At 43.2% G+C, this 27,307-nt stretch overlaps 1 protein-coding gene across 2 annotated transcripts in view; it reads left to right on the forward strand.

The window, feature by feature from the left end:
- PLXNA2 (plexin A2) overlaps positions 1-27,307 on the forward strand; it is a 403,964-nt gene that overhangs the window by 210,676 nt on the left and 165,981 nt on the right. For both annotated transcript variants that reach the window (XM_081009779.1, XM_081009778.1), the window contains exon 5: positions 16,733-16,833. In XM_081009779.1, coding sequence (XP_080865905.1) covers positions 16,733-16,833 — 101 coding nt within the window. The remainder of the gene's footprint in view (positions 1-16,732; positions 16,834-27,307) is intronic.

Genomic DNA, 27,307 nt, shown 5'->3' on the forward strand with positions numbered 1-27,307 from the left:
CCAAATGCTCTTCTTTTTGTTGCACCATCAAACTTCACACTATCTGTCCACATGCAAATTTTGAAATGAGTCAATATAGCAATGAACCAGCTAGATATAAAGAAAGTCAACAGATGCTCTGAAATGTACCTGCAGGTGTTAGTACATGGTGGGGAATCTATTTGAAAGGCAGATTGTGTTTGAGGCCATAAAACGTCATACTTTGTGAAAGAATGGGTCCAGATGCCTTTGATTCTTTGACCCAGTGGAGTTAGCTATGCATCTGCCTCTTTGCCTTCTGGAAACTCAAATCAACATCCTTCATGATGTGGAATGCTTTAAAAGTTCATGTATTATTTTCCAGGGGAGATCAGAGATGTGGTTTGATGTTTCACATAGTTTCATAGGACCACTACCATCTGCACTCTATCCCCAATATACAGACACTTTAAGCCACACAACTGGTTTCATGTTGCAACATAGTCAGATACTGTGTATTGCATAAAAATTACAGCACTGTATATAATTCCAAATAGTCTATATACCAATTTATTTATTTTGCAAATATATTAACCTTTGCCAAAGGTGAGGTTAATGAACCTGTGTACAATAAGATAAAATTAGGTGAAATACAAAAGTTACAAACTCTACAAACAAATAAAATCACTGCTCTAATTATACAATTATCATTCCATAAAAAGACAGGGTCACGCTTCAGGGGAAGCCTTCTTAAACAAAAATGCCCAGTATCCACCTCAATATCAGGATGCTAGGCACCTGTCTAATTTCAGCTGGCAGATGATTGCAGAAGACTGGGGCTAAAACACTAAAAGCCCTGTTTCTAGTACAAACTAGAAACACCGTCTGGTACTGTGTTTACTGTGCAGCTTTCGTGATCCATATATTGGGAAGGAATCAGAAATACTCCAACAATTTTATCAGGGAACTGAAGTTTGTTTGCTTTCCGCAAACCTCTCCTAACAACCCCATTCATGGATTTCAGCTATGGTAATCAGATATGGTCTAAAAATGAAGATAACTCATTCCCAAGGAAATCTGGAAGGTATAGCACCACACCACGAATATCCTGTTTCTATTGCACTCCATGATGGCCCAGGGAAAAAAATGGAATACCTTTTTAATTCTAATGAGCCACAGTGGAATTGTCAAAACAAGAATCATGTGTTATATTTTAAAATTAATCCACCTTTGGTTTGAACCAAGTGAGGTTAGCATAAATATGCATATCTAGCAACTGCCATAATGTCAATGTAGGCAATCATACAATTACTGTCAGCTATGTGGAAACGTTGACCTTTAAGGACCAGTCAAAAGAGTGTTGGATGCAAAACTAAAATAACTGCCATTTGGGGCCCAGCAGCCTTAATTCCATGAAGACCCATCAAAGCAAGACAGATGAACCCCTGTAGCTTGATGCCATCTTTTTTGTGGTCAAATACTGATCCAGAAACACACACAACATAGCCTACATTGCATACGTTCTTCTGCTACAATGGCCTACATAAATGAACAGAATTTTTTTTCAAAGTGAGAGTGTCATCCAGAGGCACCTAATATGTTTCAGCCAGAAATATAAAGTGGTGGCCCAAACCAATGATCCAGCGTTAAGTTATCTGCACTCTAAATTATAGCAGTAGTCACCTGCAATTTGACAGTCATCACTGCTAGTCTAGATGGACGGCAGGGTCAGTAAAGTGGGATCAACCATTGTGTTGTTCAGCTCAGCACTATCAAAGACATATTCAAATCTGTTGAGATCCCTAGTGTGTTTGATACCCATCAGGCTACAGACAGACAGAGGCTCACCCTGGCATAGCACTGGACCTAGCACAAATGGACCAGCCTCTCTTCTTTAGCTATTTCTCAGATTAGAGTTGAGGAGCAGCGGAGTGACTCGCACCCACTCCCCAGCTCTGGAAGGAATGCAGAACTTGTCCTCCGCAGGTCTTGAGGGTGGTTTGGGCACTTCCAAACTCAGGGGATGAGTCTCCTCCCCTCCTTTCCAGCTGGAAATTGGAAGTGGAGGAGTAAGGCTATGTTCCTGCAGTTGTACTAAGTCTCAAAGGGCAAGTTCCCTGAGGATACCAAGGCCACTCAAAACGTGTAGACCCCCTGGCTATAAAAATCTACAAAACTCTTCTTTGAGATGCTTCCTTTTGCAGTTCTTGGTTGATGATACTGTCATTGCAGGGAACAACTTTCTAAAAGTGTTCCTAGAAATGAGGAACTAAAGTTGAGTGAGGGATAATGGCTTGAAGTCAGGACTCCCAGTTTCTTTCTATTGAACCACACTACCTCCTATATTTAATTATAGGTATAAATCTTAAATGTCGTGAAATGTCTTTTAGCTCAATGCTTAGAAACAGGCTGCACTCTCTTTGTCTGGTTTAGCTGAACTTTTATAAGGCTGAAAAAGAGACATGGTGCTCTTACGTTTATTTTCTCTAAGCTCATGCTTTATAACTGCTACAAACTGATAAGTTGTATATACAGATACAGATATGTCCCAATTTTATGACTCCTAACAGAGCACATAGTTGTGTGTATGTGTTTAATGAATGAAAGAAAATATCACTGAAAAGTTCATCAACTTTCAGCTCCTGCTCACTGAGTGATAGATAGCTTTAATTACATTGAATTACTCAGCATCTCCCCAGAACTCCCCAAAGTCATTAAAAATAGATTTTCTGTTTGAACTCCTCTCACCACGACGGGTCTCCAAGGCAGTGTGCCGCTGACGGGATGCCCCATGGGTTGGCTCCTAGTCAGAGAGGTCAGCAGCTTGTTTTGGTAGCAATCACAAAGGCGGGAATGGAGGCATAAGGAGGGGAGAAAGGTATTCAGGATTGAACCAATCATCCCTGCTCACACAAGGAGCAATTTTTTATTATTTAATTAATTATTTCTAGGACCGTAATGCTTGGCGTATTTGTTTTATGGCTCTGATGGCTAGTCAAGGAAAGAAGTAGATCTAAACATAAGGGGTTGTGGAATGTCCCCATAGGTTTTGTAAAACAGAGCCAATCAGGCAATCAAGGAAAACAGTAATGAGTCTTTATCATTTAATTACTGGGTAGGAAGTTCTGTAATTAGGGAAGTGAAAAGTGAGCCCCAGAGCAGCTATGTCAAACAAACAAACAAAAAGGTTGGTGTGTCTTGAGGTTTCTGTAAAAAAAAGTGGAAGTAGTACCAGGTAAATGCTGGTATCCTGGTACTTGTGAGAAATAATATTAAGAATTGATTTTGAAATGGCTTAAAATGAAAACGGTGTAAATTATTATACTGGTATACATTATTTGACCATCATTTTTTGTACTCATTCCTTTCATATATACTTATTCATCGGCTTTAAAAAAGAATTATGAAATACAGTATGTAGAATATATTATACTAATAATTTAATATGTAGTCATGCTGAGATGACATGTTTCATTGAGGTTGTTGCAGATACAAGTTACTGTTCACCCAGCTGACTTCAAGCTATTCTGTCATTGGTTCAGACAGTCATGTGGCAGCTGGGCTGCCATTAGCTCAGCACAGCAAGTCATATGACTGCTGACCCTGTGTGCTGAAATTGGCATGGATTGGCTTTTTAGCAGTTGATCATAACCTCCCAGAAGCTGCAGATGAGGACCAAAAGCTAAGCCATGCTCAAGTTACATGACACTGTTAGCTCACAAGAGACAGTATGGTGTCCCATATGACCTGAGAAAACAGGAATTCTCCTTTCATCCATGAAGCTCACCAGTTGACACTGGCTCAAAAAATACCACGCAGCCTACTGCAGGGCTGCCCTGATTCCCCAAGTCTGGAGGAGTTGTGAGACTGACTCCTGTGTCCATTGTGTTCGAGTGAGAGCAGTCTGGGGCATAGGGACAGATCCTACTATGTTTGTGTGATGCATGTGATTTTATGTAATTAAAAAGGATAGCAGAAGAGCAGGGGGATATGGAATGGGAAGGTGGAAGTGCAGCTGGTGTAGCAATTTAGAACATTTCAAACTGTACACAGATGGGAATGCTGCGTCTTTCCTCATCCTCTCGTCTTTCTTTCTCTGGGACCCACTGTAGACAGCTGCAAGTCAATCCCCTTCCCTGCTACTTTGCAAAGACAGCTCTGCACATATATCCCATTACAGGGAAAGAGACCTGCTTTTTCCCTTGAATTTACCACTCGTGGTATAAATGTGAAGGTTGGTGGAGGAGATATGTGGAAATATTCTCACCCCTCGCCACACACACACACTCATGCTTCTGTCCTCTCTGCCCCTAGGTTTTTGCTGTATGATCTTCGCCCCGCAAATCCTGTCAATCTGTTGTCCATTTCTGTTAGAGAGCTTTAGAACCTTAGGCAGGAGCAGGTAGATATGGGCACACTAATGAGAGGAGTCCATCAAAGCATAGCAGAGAGATCTTGAGACTTCTTGCTCTACTTGTCGGGAACCTTTCCCTGTGCCAAAAGTATTTCTGATTGCCAGGGACTCAGACAGTTATGTACTAGGAAAATATGTTGCTAATGGGGGTTTTTGGAGGAGGGTTTTAGATAGGGTTTTTGGAGGAGGTTTTTCTTTATGAGCTCAAGGCTAACTTACTATTAACATTTCTCATCTAAGCTAATTTATATATTTGTGTTGTGTTTTATTAATAGCTTTAATGTTTGATGTGATGCTTCTCCCCATTTCCTTCTCTTCTGTTGCTTTGCAGCATTCTTTATCTCTTACCTTTTTAAATTTTCTTTCCTCTTGGAAAAGTTGTGCAGGGTTCGTAGGAGAGAACGGGGATAAGAAGGGGTGGGATGTCAGGTTGTTCGTGAATGATCAGTTGGTCATAAGAATCAGTCTGTGCACATTCACAACTTTCACACCTTGTTTGCACACATGTACTGGAAACCTACTTAATCCAAGAAAGGTGTGGGTATGCCAGGCCCCTCTGCATCTGCAACACATTACTACCATATTGTAGTAATACTTTTTGAAAAGAAGATTGATCTAGTACTAAGTGCTGATTCTCACATGTGTGTACCGGTCACATTTATTCTTGCAGACTTCTTTCAGTGAGGTCAAAGTGGCATTTTAGCCTCACGAAAGCTATTCAAGATAAGCTAGGCTGAGAGAGAATGAGCTTCACATATGAGAGAGGCTTTTTCACATCTCCAGTCCAACAGTCAAACCACTAGATTTGATACCTTGCAGCTGAATGTGTGAACTGCCATTATGTAAAAAATATTGACAGTAAAGTGGATTCTGCAGTAGGATCTTTGCGAAGTGTTGCTATATAGACAGAGCCTGCTCTTAAAAGTCTAAATACTTGTAATGTGTTACCTCTTGTAACGCAAGTCAAAAAGTGCAAGTAGATAAATAGGTACTGCTCTGGCGGGAAGGTAAACGCCGTTTCCGTGTTTCTCTGGTTTCTCCAGAAGCAGCTTAGTCTTGTTGGCCAGATGACCTGGAAAAACTGGCTGCGGACAAACATTGGCTCCCTTGGCCTGTAAAGTGAGATGAGCTCCACAACCCCCCACGTCGTCTGTGACTGGACTTAACTGTCAGGGGCCCTTTACCTTTACCTTTTTAAAACATATTCATTAAAACTTACAAACAAAACTTCTACGATTATAAGTATTTCTTTTTTCAAAAAAGTTTATTTTGATGTTGCTCACTCCCAGATGACCTGCTTATTGGTCATTCATGCTGATTTCTTTGCATAATTTTTTTGGGGTTGTTAGACGCCACTGGCTATTTATCGAGCATTTATTCTGATATGTTTGTTTGTTGCGTCAAGTAATTTTAAACCCACCCTTTCCAGTTCATTTTACCTTCATTTTCCTTACTACAAAATAATTTAATTTGGGGGAGAAGTGGGCTTTTTGCAGAAGAGCACCTAATTAATTTTAAATGGTGCAATCTGAATTTACTTGAATCCTAACCAAAGAGAGCAATGCCTTGGAAGCACCTCTTGTGGCAATGAAATAAATTCAAGATGTTTATTTGAGATTTTTAAAAAGGTTGCTACACTCTGCCCAACCCCCAATACTTGCATCTCCTGTTGCAGGTGGAAGGATGTTGCAGATAATTTTCACGGCAGCTCTTTCAAGTTATTTTGGGTTTCTGCTATTATCCTGTTTTCCACATTTTCCATTTTGCACTGGTTTGAGATTCTTCTTAGACTTCCTGATTTCATTGCCTTAAGTCAACAATGATACATATCATTCACCCTACAGTCTTGTATTTCAGTCACACTTTTCTTTTTTGTTTGTTTCTGCCTCGTGTGGCATTCCACATGCAAGAGCACTTTGATCTCAGAACGATAATTACAACGGCAGCAAACAGTATAAAAAACAATTAAGACACAAACAAGTGTGCTTTCATTTTCTGCCTTTGTAAAGAGCAAGAACACACACACACTTTTTCTGCCTTTAGCGCTGTTAAAAGTTTCAGAGCCCAGAGTGGTGAGATAATATGCAAATTCAGTGGCAGTTCTGTCCTCAATCAACTAAATTGTGTGTGAGAGGCAGAATGGAAATAGGACATATTCAAATTGTGGATTACAAGAGCAAACACAGACAAACAAAATCCAGAAGGGAACAGTTCTTGGTTGTTAAAATGAATCCACTTCAGCTATTCTTTGATGGAGATCTTCAACAGTAACTCACCTTTTCCCTGACAAAGATGTGGCTATCAGGAAATGGCGGAGCTAAACATATGTCTGGCAGAAAACAAAAGAGAAGCACCTGCCATGCTTGTTTGTGGCATAGGTGTGGAGTCTAAAAGAACCATATTTCTTAATACCACAGAGTGTTCAGGAGGCAGAATGTGTACATACTGAGAACAGTACCACATTAGGTTTTAATCTAGATTTTTTTTCTTACTCTCAATCTATTCAAAACACTTTAGTTATAACATAAAGAGACATGTGCTTGCACTGTATGTACCACTAGGGTTGCCATGTGGGTGGCACTGTGGTCTAAACCACTGAGCCTCTTGGGCTTGCCGATTGTAAGGTTGGTGGTTCAAATCCATGCAACAGGGTGAGTTCCCATTGCTCCGTCCCAGCTTTTGCCAACCTAGCAGTTTGAATGCATAACAGTGCAAGTAGATAAATAGGTACCGCTGTGGCAGGAGGGTAAACAGCATTTACATGTGCTCTGGCTCTCGTCATGGTGTTCTGTGCACCAGAAGCGGTTTAGTCATGCTGACCACATGACCCAGAAAGCTGCAGACAAACGCTGGCTCCCTCGGTCTGAAAGCGAGATGAGTGCCACACCCCATAGTTGCCTTTAACTGGACTTAACTGTCCAGGGGTCCTGTACCTTTCTTCTTCTTCTTCTTCTTCTTCTTCTTCTTCTTCTTCTTTACAAAAAGCCAAAAGTTGCTGAGCTTTTTTTAGACAAACCCGAAAGTGCCACCTTTTGGAAATTCCGCCTTTGAAATCCTGGTAATGTCTGGAAAAATCCAGACATATGGCAGCCTTGTACACCCCCATTAACCTTTGATGGTCTTTCTTAAAAGGCAGGACAGGCAACCTTTTTCAGGCTACACATTCAAAAGTATCACACTTGCACACAGCTGGTTTCAGCATAGCTCTGTTAATGTGCACAGGACATGGCACTGAGTGGGTGACATGTCCTATAAAGGCAAAGGAATCAATATGGATTGCTGAGAGTATTATCATTATCATCATCAGTGCTTTTTTTAAGGTGCTGGTACTTAGCTTGAAGTTGTTGCAGTAAGTGCCACACTTTTAACATTTTGGAGTGGGGGGGAGTGCTGGTACTGTGTACCTCTGAGTACCCCCAAAAAACACTGGTGGTGGTTGTTGTTGTTTGTTGTTGTTGTTTCTATACCACCCTTCATCCAAGGACCACAGGGCTGTTTACAATATAAAAACATGAAAATACATACCATTCTAACAAACAAAATCAATACCCCCCCCCCCCAGTTTAAAAGGCCATAGATTGTTTCATTAACCGAAGGGTAGAGAGAACAGCAATGCTTTTGTCTGGTGCCTAAAAATGTGTAACGAGGGGACCAGGTGAACCTCCCTAGGGAGAGCTTTCCACAAGTGGAGAACCACCACAGAAAAGGCCTGTTCTTGTGTTGCTACCCCTTGGAGGGGGCACACAAAGGAGAGCCTCAGATAATGGTTGCAACCACTTATGCATGCATGCCCTGGGGCACATTAAAGGTTCTGTGGATTGTGTGTGTGTGTGTGTGTGTGTGCGTGTGTGCACGTGCGTGTGCATTAACAAGGCACATTGTCACTATGTGTGCATTCTACTTGCTGGAGCCATGTATGAACCATCCTGAGGAGCTATACTCAGGTAATATAATGCCTAACATCTTGGAGAGGAAATGCATATAGGACAAAATTCTAGAAACAGATCTGGACACAGGAAATGATGTACTTATTAATTCCACTGTTAAGATAATGGATCTTTAGCTCTAATGTGTGACACTAATGACATGCCTGTCTTTTAAACACAACATGTGAGAGGATCCTCAAGTTCTACAGCATTGAACAAACACATATGTTCATGAGGCCTGTGAATCTCAAAGACACTGCAAGAAGGGAACTGGGCAGTGCTTTGTTAGCTGATTAATTCAGTTCCAGTGCTATGCTCCTTCCCAGGATAGCTTGTCCAACCCCATCCTAGTTATAACCTCTCTGTCAACTGGCTTTGTCCACAAACACTGCATGCCTAACATTCTCCCAGCAAGGTTTGCAAGATCTAATTTATTGTGCTTTGAGATCCTTGATGAAAGGCGTGACAGGACTGCAAAGTGTTCCGTCATGTCAAAAAGCCTGGGTTATAAAGCCCCCAGTGGCCTTTGGCAGGCGTTTCATGTGACGGGCTCAGAGACTTGCTTTCCTGCTCTCTGAAGAAAGAAAAATCCACCTCTTGCATAGTGTCCCATGACAATCGCCTTAATTAAAACACTGTAGGATGTCGGTGAGCATGATGTTGCCGAGTGAGAAGAATTCCGACGCTGAGATTCAGCAGCCGTCGGGGTGACAACTTCAGAGAGAAGGGAGGGTGATTTGAATCATGGAGCTGCTCTTCTTTCTGCTTTCAGAACAATTTCCGAGGATTGGGGCTGCAGATTTTGGGTAGGCTCGCTCTGTGTTCCACAAACAGTCCTCTTGTGTGTCCAGTTTCTGTTTTCTTTGCAGCCTGTCTGCTCATTTTCAGAGATGATGTTTGCAAAAACAGGTGTCCAATCCGAGTGTTCTTGCTGAGGAGGCACAGGGAGGGAGGCAGATTCCAGATTGGAGATGGGATTAAGTTCTTTCTTTCTGGTTGTTTTTCATTCCTTTGGAAACTTAACTCAGAGAACTTAATCCCACCTCTTTCACCACCCCACCTGATTTTGTAAGTCCTTGTGCCAATGCAACATTCCTTTCAAGCATGACAATCAAATTTCCCAAAGAAAAGGAGCTGGGAAGAGAGAAATTCTAAGAAATTGTAAAGTAGGTAATAAACACATTCAGGAGTGGAAATGAAGCACACCACATAGAACAGCATAGTTTAAACGGGATTGGAAATGTACACAAACATCTGTGGGGGGGGCAAAATGGGCAAGTTAATAATGATAGCAGTCACATCAGTTTTTGATGTGTGTACCTGGTTAGAAGGGCTGTCCATTGCATGAATACAAATGTTATCTGAACACACCATTCGAGAGTGGGACCTTTTACTACCTGTAAGAAAGACTTCATTGCAGGTTCACAAATAATTTCCCAAGAGTCCAGCTTCTGTAGTGATTCATTGCCTGAATTGTGTTTAATGTGTGGGTTTAGATGGAAACCCACTGGTACCCTGAATTCTTTAGCTTTGCAAGATCAGTGGTTTCATGCAGTTCTTCCAATAAATTATAACAGAGCAGTGCATTTTAAAACTGACACAGAGGCAGAAACTAGTGCAATGGGTGGTAGATGACTATGTCATACTCAGAGGGGATCCATGGAAATAAATGGTATTTAGTTAATTATGACTGACTTCACTGGTTCTAATGGATGTACTCCAAGCATGATGTAGCTGCGATTCTAACTCTACTTACCTGGGTGTGAGCCTCATTGAATTCAGTGGGGCTTCTATCTGAGTAGACATGGTTAGGATTGCTGCTTTAGCTGGATACTATCCAATGTCTTAGAAAAAAATATGAAGCATACAAGCTCAGCCACTTAAACATGCAAATATCAGTTTAGATATTTGATATTTGGGGAAAGACTGCAAGCATTTGGTGCAGCCCTATAACAAGGGTGGGGGAAATGGGAGCACAGTAAAAAATCAATTCACAGGTAGCACTTGTCATTCAAGCACCTCAAAAGATTCCAATCATAAGAAGACATAAAATTCAAAATAAAAGTAATTATATGGGAAAACTAAAGTAGAAGATCCTACAAAGGGGGTCACTCCAACAGTGATCTGTGGGCAAGTCTGGCAAAAAAAGATAAGAATATATATGGGCTTGAGATAAGAGCAAAGCTATTCTAAAAGAAACCGTTCTGTTGCCTACTGTACAAGAAATCACCAGTCAGTTAGCAGAACTATTTATAGTCTTTGATGCCAGTAGTGGATATTGGCAAATTCAGCTGGATGACACAAAAGTTCCAGACTATACATTCAATTTATTTTTTGGCAGTTACAGGTTTTTTGGAGGGGGGGGTGGGGCAGGGTTGTACTGCTGCGAATCTTTGAGTTACACACACACACTGTTTCCCTTTCCTCTTGTATGTGGGTGATGGTATTTTTAGTGCCATGTGGGAATTTGCCCTCCAATTTCTTGAAAGTTTTATTCCCCTGTGAAAGAGGCATGCATTTTTTATGCTTCATTCTCAAGGCACTTTACAATTTCTTTAGGATTTCTGCAATTGTGTGGTTTTAAGCTTACCTTAATATTGCAAAGTGGTCAGGGATAGTGTGTGTGTTTTATTCCAGTCAATGTTTTTACTCTGCAACCTCTCCAGCAAAACTTCCTTATGTGGGAAGAGCTACTCAATTATGTCTGCCCCTGGGCATTAACAGAAACTGGGGAAGGCTGCAGAGTACAAACCAGGGGTCAGCAACCTTTTTCAGCCATGGGTTGGTCCACCCTCCCTCAGACCATGTGGTGGGCTGGACTGTATTTTTTTGGGGGGGAAATGAACAAATTCCTATGCCCCACAAATAACCCAGAGATGCATTTTAAATAAAAGGATACATTCTACTCATGTAAAAACACGTTGATTCCCAGACTGTCTGTGGGCTAGATTTAGAAGGCGATTGGGTCGCATCCGACCCCTGGGCCTTATGTTGCCTACCCCGGTACAGACTATTGACAAGATGTTTTGTTGAATGAAGGGACACTCACAAACATGCATCCATCACCTCATAATTAAGGTAAGCACTACAGAAACCCTGTGTCCCACTCATGAGAATTTCACCAAATTTTTCTCTCCACTTTGATAATTTTTTAATGTGATTTCTGTTCTTACCGAGAAATTTTCAGCACAGGGCCGGCTGTTTCTGCTACATAAGGATTGACACACAGATAATGAGTTTGCTATTAGTAGCTGATGGTGCTATTTTTAGAGATTGGGTATGGTAGCCATCTCATGTAATATCTGCTTTGTAAAAAGATGCCACAGGAGACTGAGGTGTGAAACAAATAAACTCTACTTAACACTTCTGCATTTCTTATGTAAGAAAAGCCCTTCTGGATCAACTTAAAGGCCTGTCTAGGCCAACATTCTGTTTTCAGAAGATACCCTTGCTTATTGAAATTTATTTTGAGTAATTGTATACATGATAGAATCACTTTTTTAGAATAAGAGAATGGCCTCAAGACTTAATATAATGAGTACTGAATATCATACATGACAACCATCTTCAAACTGGGGTACATAAAAGAAGGATTAGCCAGGCATAGGTTCTCGTATAGGATAACTGGAATAGACAGGTATCAGATGTCAAACCTGCAAGAAAAACCAGAAACTACTTTGCCTCATGAAATTCCAAAAGGACCCAGTTACCGTCTGTCAGAATGGTGTGTAGAAACCTGCAAAAGTGACTGAGCAACATATGACCCCAAGATAATATTTGGTTCAGACTGATGGTTCAGCTGTCTACAAGAGCAACAGAAGAGATCTGCAGAGCATTACAAGTCTTGAGCCGGTGATGGATGAAACAACTGAGAATGCAGGCATACCTATATCAAATATAGTCAAGCGAGAGTCTCAAGACAGATCAAATGGAATTCTTGTAACAGAAAAGTGCCAGAGAGACTTCAGAGAAACTTTTTGACAGTGAGATGCCTGTGAGTACACAAAGTGGCAGAAAGATAAGAAAAAATTACAGATCATAACTACTTCCTTTAAAAAGAGGAGAGGAGTTACTGTGTTACTCTATGTTACTCTATATTACTATGGTATGTATTCTTGTGTTTGTATATTGTAAACTGCCCTGTGATCCTCTTCCCACCCCAGTCCTCCACTCAGTTGCATGCAGACATCTTATTTACTTGCATGCTGATGTGCTGCATGTTTAGATACTTAAAACAAAGACAAATAATTACATTTTCATTAAAATTAAGTGTAAAGTTTACAGAATTAGTAAATTACTTTCACAATATGCAGATTAGGCTTTCCAAATATGGAGAACTTTAATGCGGCAATCCTGCCATAGTAAGCTTCTTTTCCTTGCCTCCTGCAAGATACCGCCTACGTTTTTGTCACTACTGAGCTCTATCTACTTTATCAGTGCATATATTTTTGCCCAACTGCCAAATATCGAACAAGAGCATTGTTTCACCTAGCAAGTGACTTAATGTCACCTTTCATTTAACTTGAGAATAGGGTCAGACTATGGAATAAGATCCAAGAATCTTATGATAGCTACACCTGCTTGCTTGTTCCAAGGGGACTTGAGCTGCATCTGACTTCATACCCTTTTCGTTTTACTCACTTACACACATCCATTTTTTTCCTCTGGAGAAATCTGTTAAGTAGGGCCCAGGAAACAAGAAAAAAGGGGCCTTATTGATTTCAAATGTAGAGAGGAACTGAGTTCCCACTGTATCAACAGTATTTGGCGTGAAAGTGGCCTTTGTTCCATGGCACACTGATTCCTTTCAGCTTCTGACTCTCCAGCTGCTGGGAGCTGGGCAGTGTTTTGACGAACGGAGCAAATGCAACGCAGACAGTTGTTTTAATTCTTAGCCAGTTGCCGACATCACTCACAAGGGCCAGAAAAATTAAGAGGGGGAAAAGAGTCTGGATTCTTTCCTTTAGTTAACTCGGCACAAGAACTATATTTGGATAGCAAGGCAGAATGAGAGCCCATTGGTGAGTGTAACAGATACAGCAGGCTTTGCTTGTGCATGGAAGAGGAGAACTGGAGCAGGAATTTTTTTTATAAAAAAAAATCTCCTCAAACCTACTGGAGCACAAAGCTTTTTGAGAGTGGGAGGGGCATAAAACTTTAATTTTCTCTTCACTTCCAATCAAAACCCCAGAAGCTCATTTTCTTTTACATTCTTCCTAGCTCCTTGCCTGTTTCTTTCTCTTTATTATTAGCATTGTGTATATGGTGCCAGAAATACACAAAAAGTACCTGTAACTTACTCATCTTCCTTTGCAGAACTTCATTTTCCCTGTATCAAGTTCAAGTAGTTCAACAAACGTACCATCCAAGTAGAAATGTGTCTTCCACATATATACATAATATTTGAGTCCCCAATCGAATTAACTAGCCTAAGAACTGCAATCAGTTGATAGATGAACAGAAAAAGATCCGGTTAAGTCAGGACATGAAGGAAAAAGGCATCTTGATCTTTGGTTAAAGGGTGGTATATAAATTCAAATCATCATCATCTTCTATGTGCTTCCCCAGTTGTATGTCCAGAAGCATGTTGCTGGATGTAGGATATATGTATGGTGACCAGTAGCCATTGATAACTTATCTTCCATGAGTTTGTTCAGTACCCTTTTAAAACCATCCAGGTTGGCAGCCATTGCCATATATTGGGCAAGCAAATTCTATAGTTTTAACTATGTGAAGAGGTATCTACTTTTGTCTGTCTTGACTCTTCCACCATTCAGCATCATTGGATGGCCAGGGTTCCAGTATTAAACTTCTATCATGCCACTCCCCCCCCCCATTCACCTACAGACATTGCAATCTTCCCTTGTAAGGGAGTTGCTGAATCCCTTGATCCTTTAATGTTCCTCTTCCAGCATCTTTCCCAACACTACATTATCAATGAGTGCATGGCTCTTTTAATCCACATCTTGCTATGACCCTTCCCTGGAGGAAGTCTTGCCTGAAAACAAGGCAACGCAGAGTGCATTTTCTCAGATCCATGTGGAATACACAGCCATCTCCTGGTCACACCCACGTCTGCTGTAATTCATGTGGTTCGACATTTGTGGGAACAGCTTTTTGATCCGGAGCTGTGCCAGGAGAAGTGTTGCTTGAGGCATTAGCAGACAGGTTTCCCTTGCTCAAGCCAGGAATCGATCCTTGATGTGTTCAGCTTGGACTGCTGGGCCATCTGTCAGCACAGGCTGTACCCTGCTCTCTGGCCCTGCTAGGCTTCTCTGCAGTTACACAAAGTACCAGCAGGCAGCGAGGAGGTTGTTGGTTGATGTACAGCTATCCTTGTGCTGATGCAGTTGAAAGGAGTAATCATGATGATTGTTATTTTGTTCAGAGAAATGTTTACAGGCCCCATAAAGACACAAATGCAGCAGCCCTCATCTATAAAATGGGTATTTGATTTATTCCAGCTTGTGGCACTGACTGGCCAGACTTGGTTGCCAGCTTTCCATCCTGTTCTGCCACCTCTTCCTTTGAATTTACCCTTCTATCATAATTACATTTTCAAACACAAAAGCTGTAGCAGTTCTTGCTGCATGGGCTACCTTGTTGCTAGGCTTCATAGAGTGATATGCATGGCTCTTCGGGTGCTTCATGTGCTGCCTGAAATGTCAGTGGAAATCTCTGGAATATGTGCTCCAATGCAGCATTCTGTCTCCAGCATTCTCCCAGTTAGGACCCAGCTGAGAATCCCTTCACCTCTACAGATTTGTGATCAAGGATGCTGCTTGTAAACATATAAAGTAACACAGATCTCTGTGTGGTCCCTTTGTCATCTGAATAGACATCTGTGCCACTCTACAGAACTGTACTGCTGCCTAATGTGCCCTCCCCACTAATTATTATTCCCCCTGGCTTTTGATTCTTCTCCAGTTAAAGGTAAAGGTAAAGGGACCCCTGACCATTAGATTCAGACGTGGCCAACTCTGGGGTTGCGTGGCCGACTTCAGTGGTTGTGCCACTGAAATTTGAGACCCCACAGTCTGCCACGGATATGAATGTCCAGGAGTTAATGGGATCCTTTGAGGGGAAAATCTGATGTGGGTTGAGGAAACCAGGAATTCTCCTTAGACACGAATTCGTTACTTGGTCTTTGGCAAATCACTTTCTGTCAGCCTGTCTGTACATTGTACATGGAAAAGATATTAAATAAAAGGAAGGAAATCAGCCCTGAGTGCTCACTGGAAGGACAGATCCTGAAGCTGAGGTTCCAATACTTTGGCCACCTCATGAGTAGAGAAGACTCCCTTGAAAAGACCCTGATGTTGGGAAAGATGGAGGGCACAAGGAGAAGGGGATGACAGAGGATGAGATGGTTGGACAGTGTTCTCGAAGCTACCAGCATGAGTTTGACCAAACTGCGGGAGGCAGTAGAAGACAGGAGTGCCTGGCGTGCTCTGGTCCATGGGGTCACGAAGAGTCGGACACGAATAAACGACTAAGCAACAACAACAATTAATAATCAATATTTTGAATCCTATTGCTTTCCTCTGCTTGTCAAGATTGAGAGTTTCCATTTTATTCTTTTGACTTTTCCCTGCCTTGCTTCAGTCAGATAAATTGTTCAGATAGAAAGCTCTGCTGATGGACTCTGAGGAAACTCTAAGCCCCTGTTGAATGGCATCAGTGGGTAAAATAAGCTTGGAAATGGTGAAACAGAAGTGGCCTTGCCATTTGGCAGACTGAAGTGGCCGCCTCAAGCAACTAATTTTCGGTGTCATGAAAGGGTAGCAAAATGTTAGTTATTTAACTTACTATTGTTGTATTTTTACTATCTCCTGTGAAAAAAATAACTTGGCCAGTCTTGGATACTGTGCAATTTGACTTGTAGGGAATGGTATTTACTGTTCCATCGCATGCAGAAAAATGTTGTGGGCCAGCTCTGAAGTGTCTATTCTAAACTGTTGCAACCTGCAATATTTTGAGAAGAAATCAAAATCAGTTGACTAGCGGTGCTCCGAGGATTTCATTCAGCCGGGCCCTGTGTATCAGTTCAGAAGTACTTTGCTATCAGTAGGCATATTGGCACAAGGATACTAGTATCTTAAACAGAGGTGTAGCTAAGGGTCCCTTGCACCCTTGGCTCAGGGTGCCACTCCCCCCCCCTTTTTTTCAGGAGCAGGCACACTTGCTTTCTTAAGGGCTGCAGCTAATCATCACCCACAGAGATGCATCCATCACATACTGGGCCCACATTAGAATGAAAGCAGTGGTGGGAAGCGGCAATCTATTTACTTACATTTCTAAGAATGTTACGTGTTTTAATTTTAAAATTTATGTGCTCACTCACTGCAAAAAGTTCAGCAGTGCATAGCTTGTTTTCTTGATTTATTGTGCAAACAAGACGAGTGAATGTTTACTTTATTCCCTTTCTTTCTAGGTGTCTCAGGTTCCCGTTGAATCATGTGAACAGTACACAACCTGTGGAGAATGTCTGAGTTCAGGAGACCCTCACTGTGGTTGGTGTGCTCTGCACCATACGTAAGTTCAGCATTAACTGGTGATTATTATCTTAAGATCAACTCAAATACCTCTTAATTCCTTCCATATGTGATGCCATTATTACTTAATTAATGCAGTTCTAAAAGCCACCACCACTATACCAGTTAAGGGTTGTTGTTTTATTTCTTTCTTAATTCATACGATAAAAATCTTTCAGCTTTTAGAGAATACTGTTTTTTGTAAGAGAGAAATTAATGCAAAAGAGTAAGGCAACATGGAATGTTCCTTCAGGACACTAAATCTTGTATACACACATATTTTAGGCATCTGAGTGATCCCTAAATCTTGCACTGTTTTCAAAAACACTATGAGCAGAATCATTTGCATTTTCACAGGCAGTCACATCAGCACAATAATCCCATTTTCATTTACATCGGTATTGTGATGTGGCTGTTAAATCTGGCCAAATAAATGAGATAGAAAAGAAATGATATGAAACTTATGATGCTTTCAGATAATAGTAGTAATCATTTTCAGCTTCCAAGTTACATAGACATGTGTTTTTTACCATTAATGTGATGCATTCATTAGACATTTTCTTATATCAAACTCCAGAAACAGCCACAATCTCCTCTAAAACCTGCTTATTTTAGCCCAAGATTGTCAGTTCAATCTTATTGCAATGTCTCTCCTGTACTTTGTTTTCTCCTTGCTTCTATTTCTTTTCTACAAAACAAGCTACCGCACACCTGCCAACAGCCTTTCCTGGCATCAATCACTTCCCTTACATTGTAACCTAACAGAATCACTGTTTAAATACCACTTAGAAATTTCAGAAAGGCTGTACACTTCAGTCTCTGGCTTAAACCCTGCAAAGTAATGAAATTGTCCAGGCTTCCTAGCCTAGCTATTCTCCACTGAGCTTGTCGGTGTCTGCTGGGACAAAGGATAAAGGTTTTCTAGGCAACATCCTGGGGAAAGCTTAGGAAGCTGTGCCTCTGAATTATTGAGGTGTTTGGCATCTTTTTCTCTCCCACAATGGCAATGCTGCCTCAAGCGGAAGGGGTGCCCAAAGTCTGAAGGAGGGAGAGGCCTGGAGTTCACTTTTAGAAAGGAGTCCAAAAAACCCCTTGGGCCTGTTGCCAGCACTCCCATTAAATGTTTAGCAGTTGGGGTGGAGGCAAAGGGAACCCACACAATAGCAGCTGGCAAAATGCCCATGCAGCAGGTGTTGAGAGAGTGACAGGGAGAGAGCAGAGGAAGGCTCTGATGAAATATCCTGATTGGATCAGAGACCTGCATATAGCAGGCTAATTTCTATGCCACTTTGTCAGAAGGCATTTAACTTCCAAGGCTCGTTGCGACATTAAAAAACGACAACAAACAGTTTTGTCTTTAACCTGCTCCTCATGCCATTTTGAAGTCAAAGTAAAGCAAATGCAGATGGGTTTTCCATAAAGTGCAGCTTCTGTTTAGGCATGAAAATAAGCACTGGGTTTTCCAAAATACTAAGCATCCAGTTTCATACAGCCTCTCAACAAAAGCTTTCTACATCACAGTTCTACCGGAACTGGGGAAGCTGCAGACAGAAAGGGTGGTTCTCCCTCCCTCCCTCTCTCTGCAACTTTTAAAGGTGTAACAGTTGATTAAGAGCCTAGATTTGGCAAGTGAAAGCTGTATACATAAGTACATAGGTGCTCAGAAGCCTCTCTGAAGGAAGAAACCTACATTCTTTTAAACTGAAGCATCTTGGGATCACATTCTGAAACATTCCTTTCCCCCTCCCCTGAATAATTTTTTAATTATTTTCAATTAATTCACATTACATGTTAATTGCCATACACCTTCAACATTGTACATAACATGAATATATTATTTCTGCAAATTCCCCACATCTAACCCTGCAACATTCCTATTGGCCTGATTCTCAAGTTTGAGGCTAAACTCACTAGGGTTGTTGTTAGGGCAGTGGCAGGGGCTGCTGTTAGGGCTTAAGCCATTTTAGAGCAATGTTTTGTGCATTCTGATCAGCTCTGGGTGCATATTGATTGAGAGCCAGTGTGGTGTAGTGGTTAAGAGCGGTAGACTCGTAATCTGGTGAACCAGGTTTAATTCCCCGCTCCTCCACATGCAGCTGCTGGGTGACCTTGGGCCAGTCACAAGTCTCTGAAGTCTCTCAGCCCCACTCACCTCACAGAGTGTTTGTTGTGGGGGAGGAAGGGAAAGGAGAATGTTAGCCGCTTTGAGACTCCTTCGGGTAGTGATAAAGTGGGATATCAAATCCAAACTCTCTTATTTTCTGTCCTCCCTCCTTTCTTCTCTACTGGTGCAATCTACTGGGAACTACCTCTTTGTGTAAGCCCTTTCTTCTCCAGAGTTTTGTGTAGTGGGTGGGTACCTTAAAACAATGTTAGCCAGGGTGGTGACTTCCATATGTTGTTGGACTGCAATTCCCATTATCCCTTACCATTGACCATTCTGGCTAGGGCTGATGAGAAGCTGAAGTCCAACAGTGTCATAGGTCCATCCTACCACTATATAGGCTAGGGTAATCTTAGTGACCAGCTTTGCGACATTTGCAGAGGTTCCGCCTATAATCCTAAACACATTTGCCAGGAAGTAAACTTTATGAAGGCAGCGAGACTTACTTCTGAGTAGGCATGCATAGGATTGTGCTGCCTGCTGTTCTTTTTTTCTTGACCTGCAGAGGCTCAATATGAAAAGGTTTGAGACTGTGTGGTTTAGACTCTTATGTTCCAAGACCAGAACGAAAGATTAATAGATTAGTTAGCCTGACCTCATGCATTATACCTTGCACAGACCACAGATGTTGAACCAGTAACTCCTGCAAAATCCTTCTAATCACTGCATAACATGTTTTGCTGGGAGTTGAACCTTAGACCCTTTGCTCCTCCAGATGGATTCTTGTTCTTTGACCAGAAAGTGTGGCAGGTTCACTGCTTTGTGTTGTTCAGACAAACAGGGAATACCTAGCTAATTGCAGTCTCTTTTGATTAAGCTGTTCAAGCCATGGCATAAGGTCTTTTCTAGCATAATATTGCCTATATTTCTCTCTCACCCCCCCCCAATGTGTCCACAATAGAGAGGTCAGGAGTCATTTGGGAGATGAGGGAGGCCAGCAACGGAAAATAGACCAGTGCCTGTTCTGAAAGAGATCTCAGAGAGCTGTCTGACAGTGCCTTCTTGAGGATTAATGGGCAGACAGTCAGCAATGTATGGAAAGTAGCTTCCAACATTTAGCCAAAGAAGAAAAGGGGATATGCAAGACTGATTCATACATCTATTTTTCATGCATCTGGTGTAACATTCAAAGGGAAACGAGCACACCTTCACTGCAATGCCCCTATATCTGCAACCTGCACATTTGCCACAAAGAAATGTCCCCTGCGCCTCACTTGAAGCATGAAAAGCAAGTGTGAGAGTCAGTGGCATATCTGCTTTTCCCACTTAGGCATGATATCTGCAGCTGCTGTCAAGTTATAATAATAATAATAATTTATTATTTGTACCCCGCCCATCTGGCTGGGTTTCCCCAGCCACGCTGGGCAGCTTCCATAGAAACCAAAAATACACTAAAATATCACACATTAAAAACTTCCCTGAACAGGGCTGCCTTAAGATGTCTTCTGAATGTCAGGTAGTTGTTTATCGCTTTGACATCTGATGGGAGGGCGTTCCACAGGGCGGGCGCCACTACCGAGAAGGCCCTCTGCCTGGTTCCCTGTAGCTTTGCTTCTCGCAATGAGGGAACCGTCAGAAGGCCCTCGGCGCTGGACCTCAGCGTCCGGGCAGAACGATGGGGGTGGAGACGCTCCTTCAGGTATACTGGGCCGAGGCCGTTTAGGGCTTTAAAGGTCAACACCAGCACTTTGAATTGTGCTCGGAAACGTACTGGGAGCCAATGTAGGTCTTTCAAGACCGGTGTTATGTGGTCTCGGCGGCCGCCCCCAGTCACCAATCTAGCTGCTGCATTCTGGATTAGTTGTAGTTTCCGAGTCACCTTCAAAGGTAGCCCCACGTAGAGCGCATTGCAGTAGTCCAAGCGGGAGATAACTAGAGCATGCACCACTCTGGCGAGACAGTCCGCGGGCAGGTAGGGTCTCAGCCTGCGTACCAGGTGGAGTTGGTAGACAGCTGCCCTGGATACAGAATTGACCTGCGCCTCCATGGACAGCTGTGAGTCCAAAATGACTCCCAGGCTGCGCACCTGGTCCTTCAGGGGCACAGTTACCCTATTCAGGACCAGGGAGTCCTCCACACCAGCCCGCCCCCTGTCCCCCAAAAACAGTACTTCTGTCTTGTCAGGATTCAACTTCAATCCATTAGCCGCCATCCATCCTCCAACCGCCTCCAGGCACTCACACAGGACCTTCACCGCCTTCACTGGTTCTGATTTGAAAGAGAGGTAGAGCTGGGTATCATCTGCATATTGATGGACACCCAGTCCAAACCCCCTGATGATCTCTCCCAGCGGCTTCATATAGATGTTAAAAAGCATGGGGGAGAGGATGGAACCCTGAGGCACCCCACAAGTGAGGGCCCAGGGGTCTGAACACTCATCCCCCACCACCACTTTCTGAACACGGCCCAGGAGGAAGGAGCGAAACCACTGTATAACAGTGCCCCCAGCTCCCAGCCCCTCTAGACGGTCCAGAAGGATGTTATGGTCGATTGTATCAAAGGCCGCTGAGAGATCCAGCAGAACTAGGAAAAAACTCTCACCTTTGTCCCTAGCTCGCCGGAGATCATCAACCAGCGCGACCAAGGCAGTTTCAGTCCCATGATGAGGCCTGAATCCCGATTGGAAGGGATCCAAATGGTCCGCATCCTCCAGGCGTGCCTGGAGTTGTTCAGCAACCACGCGCTCAATCACCTTGCCCAAGATGGAAGATTTGAGACTGGGCGATAGTTGGCCATACTGGCCGGGTCTAAAGATGGTTTTTTAAGAAGCGGTTTAATGACCACCTCTTTCAGCGGATCTGGGAATGTTCCCTCACAGAGGGAAGCATTCACCACCCCGCAGAGCCCATCGCCCAGCCCTTCCCGGCTTGCTTTTATTAGCCAGGATGGGCAAGGATCAAGGAGACAGGTGGTTGGTTTCACGCGTCCAAGCAGCCTGTCCACATCCTCGGGGGTAACAGATTGAAATTGATTCCATGCAACTTGACCAGACAGGGCTCTAGCACTCTCCTGACCCAGCCCTGTTCCCACGGTGGTGTCTAGCTCCTTCCGAATATGAGTGATTTTATCTGCAAAAAACTTTGCAAAATCGTTGCAGGAGATCTTGGGGTCTTTACAAGGCCCCGGTGGTAAAGGTGGTTCCGTTAAATTGCGGACCACCTGAAAGAGTCTCCTGCTACTATTTTCTGCAGATGCAATAGAGGCGGTGAAGAAAGTCTTCTTCGCTGTCGCTGTCGCCACTTGGTAGGGTCGACGTTGAGCTCTAACCTGTGTCCAGTCAGATTCGGAGTGAGTTTTCTGCCACCGACGCTCAAGCCGTCTCAACGATTGTTTCATCGCCCTCAGCTCTGAAGAAAACCATGGGGCTGTCCAGGCTCCATGCATTTGGAGAGGGCGCTTCGGAGCCAGACAGTCAATAGCCCTGGTTAACTCCGCATTCCAGCGGGCCACCAGGGAATCAGCTGAAAGGCCATCAACATGGGATAAAGCATCCCCTACCACTCTCTGGAAACCATTTGGATCCATTAAGTGGCGGGGGCGGACCATCCGAATTGGTCCCACCTCCCTGCAGAGGGGAAGGGTCGCGGAGAAGTCCAGTTGCACCAGGAAGTGATCTGTCCATGGCACTTCTTTTGTTTCACTATTACTTAGTGTCAGATCACCCACGTCAATAGAGGTGAACACCAGGTCTAAGGCATGTCCATGACTATGAGTTGGGCCAAACTTATTCAGGGACAGCCCCATGGAGGCCATGCTTTCCACGAAGTCCCGAGCGGCCCCTTGTAAGGTCGTGTCGGCATGGATGTTAAAATCCCTAGGACAACCAAACTAGGTGTCTCCAGGAGAACATCCGCCACGACCTGAAGCAGCTTGGACAGGGAATCCTTGGTGCAGCGGGGAGGTCGGTACACCAAAAGGAATCCTGTACTGCCCCTATTGCCCAACTTCCAGAACATGCACTCAGAAAACTGGATCTTCCCAGGAGGACGCCTGATGCAAGCTAATGACTTCCTAAAAATCACTGCAACCCCCCCTCCCCGCCCACATGACCTGGGTTGCTGTGCGTAAGAGAAACCTGGTGGGCAAGCAGCGGCAAGGACAGGCCCATCTGCTTCCTCCAACCAGGTCTCTGTCACACATGCCAGGTCAAATGCTCCATCCACAATCAGGTCATGGATGGCAGTGGTTTTATTCATAATTGACCTGGCATTACACAGCAACACCTTCAGGTCATGTGGGTTTCCCCTGTTGATTCCAGTATCCATCCGGTCAAGGCCAGACCCGGAGGCAGGGATAGTCCTCAAACAACGACTAAACCTGCCTCCTTGGTAATGACATGGTCTGGTCTTAGCGTAACTCCGCCTCCTGCCCATGATCACCAAGATCGGATGTCCCAGTGCTTCCCCCCTGTGGAACTTGTCCCAGCCATCGTGTTGGCTGGGCCCCCACACCCAGGCAGCCCTGATCCCACCCCTTAAAAACAAAACACAAACTATACATAACCAATAAAACAACAAAAAACAAGAACAGAACAATTATACAAAAATTAATCCCCAACCAAAGGAAAAAAAGAAATAAAAATTTAAATTGCCACCGACTGCTTGAGGACATTTTAAAACACATTAACCACTTGGAACAGGGAAGCAGTGGCAGAACACTTCCCAACTTCCCCAAAAGTTTGTTCCAAATAAGGGCCTGGGCCAGTTGGAAAAGGCCCTGGAAGGGAGCAGGCCCTGCAGTCCTCACCCAGCCGATGGTCCGAGGCCTCACCGCAGCAGGAGTCCCTTTATAGCTGAGAGAGAGGGCCTGGGCCACGCCCCCTGGGCCAGCTGGAAAAGGCCCTGGAAGTGAGCAGGCCCTGCAGTCCTCTCCACAGCCGATGGTCCCACCTACACAGATACAAAAACACTTGTGATTCATGAAGACAGAACAGAAACTGCAAGCAAGAATACTCATCTCCAGAGAAAGTACAGTATGGTGGTACCTCGGGTTATGAACTTAATTCATTCCAGAGGTCCATTCTTAACCCGAAACCATTCTTAACCTGAGGCACACTTTCACTAATGGGGCCTCCCATTGCCACCACGCCGCTGGTGTGCGATTTCCGTTCTCATCCTGGGGCAAAGTTCTTAACCTGAGGTACTACTTCCAGGTTAGCGGAGTTCGTAACCTGAAGTGTTTGTAACCTGAAGCGTTTGTAACCCGAGGTACCACTGTACTTAATTTGAGTCAGGCAGAGCCCCACTACTGAGCAAGAAAACCTGTTTTTAAAGCTAGCATTCATCCCTAAGTTGTGTGAAGTAATCTTCTGAAAGAATCTCCCTCTGAGTAAACACAGAGTGGCAATAGCTTCTCCCATTAAAGGGCAGAGTTTTTAGACAGACTCAGGTCTTGCTTGTTTTGAAAGCAACCACTGGATAACATCCCGCTTGCTCCTACTTTCTCAATAGACTTGACATCAATCAGCTTTGTCAGAGGTGACAAAGTTGTCTTAGTTGTCTCCTTAGTTATCTCCATTGGAACAGTGTTTCTCAGCCAGCTGTGGTGTACTTGAAGCAAACAGGAGTCTCAAGGAAGGGTCAGGATCCTTTAGTCACTGATACTTCTAAGGTTGCTTCCAGATGACCTGTTTATTGAGCATTCATCATGATTTATTTGCACAAAGTTAGTGGGGAGGTTATAGAATGTTAGTTGTTTCCTGGGCATTCATTTTGATTTGGTTGCAGTAAGTTTTTATGATGCAATAAGTTTTTGCAGGCATCTATCACCAGAAACAGAACACAGCTGGGACAAGAATTGATGAAGCACCATTGCAATAATTGTGATGACTTACTAACACCACAGAGCCAGTCAGTGGCAAAGGAACATTTCAGCCTCTGGGACCCTTATTCCCAGTTCTGACATGCCGCTATTCTTAATATAACCCCAAAATCCCTTCTTAGGTAACAATTGAAATGCAAGGCAAGATGTGACACTTTGTAGGTTTACAGATCAGAATAAAAATCTACTGGTCCCAAGGCAGCTAAATGCAGCATGGAGTTGCAAGTTTATACAGAACATGCTGCAGTGGCTCTGTTCAGTCTAATCATATTTTATCAGCCTCTCCTTAGAATTTTCCTGCCTCAAAAATGTCTTCTTTGAGCACTGATTATTTTTTAAGCCCTAGTCTGAACCTTATGAATAACTGTGTTAATCTTACTGTTCCCAGAGCTGCTCTCCTATTTGCTTGGAGGCTTTTAGCACATGAGTGTTTGTATTTTAGTTGTCAGCTCTTGCTTCTAATTGTTATGTTCCCTCTGTCAGATGGGTCAGTTGCCTCAGTGATCTGCACAGAAGAGATTGGAAGTCAAGGCAGTGTTGTTCACATTGCATTTTTTAGGTGACTGATAAAGGCAGATAAGAATATGGACATTTTGGATGGTGATATCATTTTATGGCCAAGGAGCTTGAGGCTCCTTGCCATGATCCCTTGGATGACGAAGTCAGGCAGATTTATAGGCCACTCAGTATTCCCAATCTGTGAATTACGGGCCACCTCCTCTTCAGCTGGGGCTCTCAAAGTTCACATCTGATTCAGCAGTGCATGCATGAATGCACTTTGCTTCTTCCAAGCCCTGGACACATGCACAGTGTTCATTTCCATTTTTGTTCAAATGCAAAATAGCTCATTTTTAGGATTTGGAGAAGAACTCGTTATTCTACACACTTATAGACAAGTTGGTGGTGGGTGATGATAGTGGGAAGCTGGTGAAAAGAGAGCATGTTGGAATATGGAACAACCTTCACACTGTCCCCAGGGGCCTGCTTGCTGCTGTTAGAAATGAGGGGTGCTAAAGCCAGGAAGTTGAGTGAGGAAAGGGGCCTAAAAACAGCTTAACTAAAATAAGCTGTTTTAATAAGCTGCAGAGAATGGAGTCGGTTCTGAAGCAGGAACCAGAAGATAGTGTGGCACAGGAGTTCTGCTACAAAGAAGATGGTTCATGGAATCATAGAATTGGAAGGTCCCTTGAAGATAATCTAGTTCAACTTCTGCAGATGCAGAAAATGCACAGCTACTCCTACAGCATCTCTGATAAGTGACAATTGAGCTGACGAATTAGAGTCCACCTTAAAGAAGATCGGTTCCCAAATATTTTATAGAACCTGTGTGCAAGTCCTATTCAAGATTGCTACTTTTCTTCCTTTTATGGACATTGAAGTGATACTGAAAACTGCTTTGTTGAGTCCCCACCTGTCGCACAGCTTTTTAATGCACAAAACCTCTGTCAGGAAAACTACTCTGGGTGCTTTCAGTTAGAGATGAATGGTGATCTTGATTTTATCTTCCCCTAACATTTCACCACCGCAAGATCCACCAGCATCAAATCAAGGGTGAAAGTTGGTGGTAACAAAGATGTTCCGAGCCCTGTGAGAAACACTGTTCACCTCATCTCAACCTTTCTTCCTTGGATTTTGCTTTGAGCAGTATTCAGCAGCATCTCTTCATGCCATACTTCAGAAAGCCTTGGCTTCTCCATAAAATCTCGTTAAAAAAAAAAAAGATGTTAAAATGGAAGGAAAGACTGTTGTCTTGTGTGTAAAGTATCCAGCAACTGGTGTGCCTACTAAATGACAGTGTCTCCGTGTTAAACTGAAAAGAACGAAAGATCTTATTCCTCCTCCTCCTCTTCCTCCTTCTTCATTAGCCACCCTGTTGTTCTGGTGGCAGGTAGAGCCCACAAGGAGACTGCTAAAGAGTCTCCTTGGTCCAGTAGGATCTATAACCTGCAGGGCTCCTCCATATGCTGCTGTTTGCTACTATGTTATTGTCTCCAGACCTATTTATCTCTGTTAGGTCTGTTGCCATAAATAGTATGATAAAAAAGAGCCATTCCAGCAAGTCAATGAGATAAAGGCTCCAGTCAAGAGCTCACTTTAGAGCAATCTTGCCGATTCACTTAAAACACAATAATTCTTTTCTTTGGCAGCATTCATATTTTGGTCCATTATATTCAAGTAAAGGAGAAGGGTGCAGGGAGAAAATAGCGGTATCAATTGCCAGGTATCACTGTGGCTGTTTGCAAAGGGAAAATGGTTAGTACTCCCCCACCCCACTGCAGGGGGGAGGGCTATTGAGAAGTAAATGGTTTTTCAGTGAAGATTCCTGGTTTTGTGAGCTGTTCTTGTCACCTCATCTGGAGGAAGTTTGTCACAGAAAGCTTAAGACTCTTTGTTAAGCAGTCAGCATGTCTGCTTATGTAGACATTTTACGCTAGCTTGAATCCAGCCATCACAAAAGGAAAACTTTGAAACTGGTTCTTTTGCAATGTGC

This window comes from Podarcis pityusensis (assembly GCF_964106645.2).
Source record: "Podarcis pityusensis genome assembly, chromosome: 6".
NCBI lineage: Eukaryota > Metazoa > Chordata > Lepidosauria > Squamata > Lacertidae > Podarcis > Podarcis pityusensis.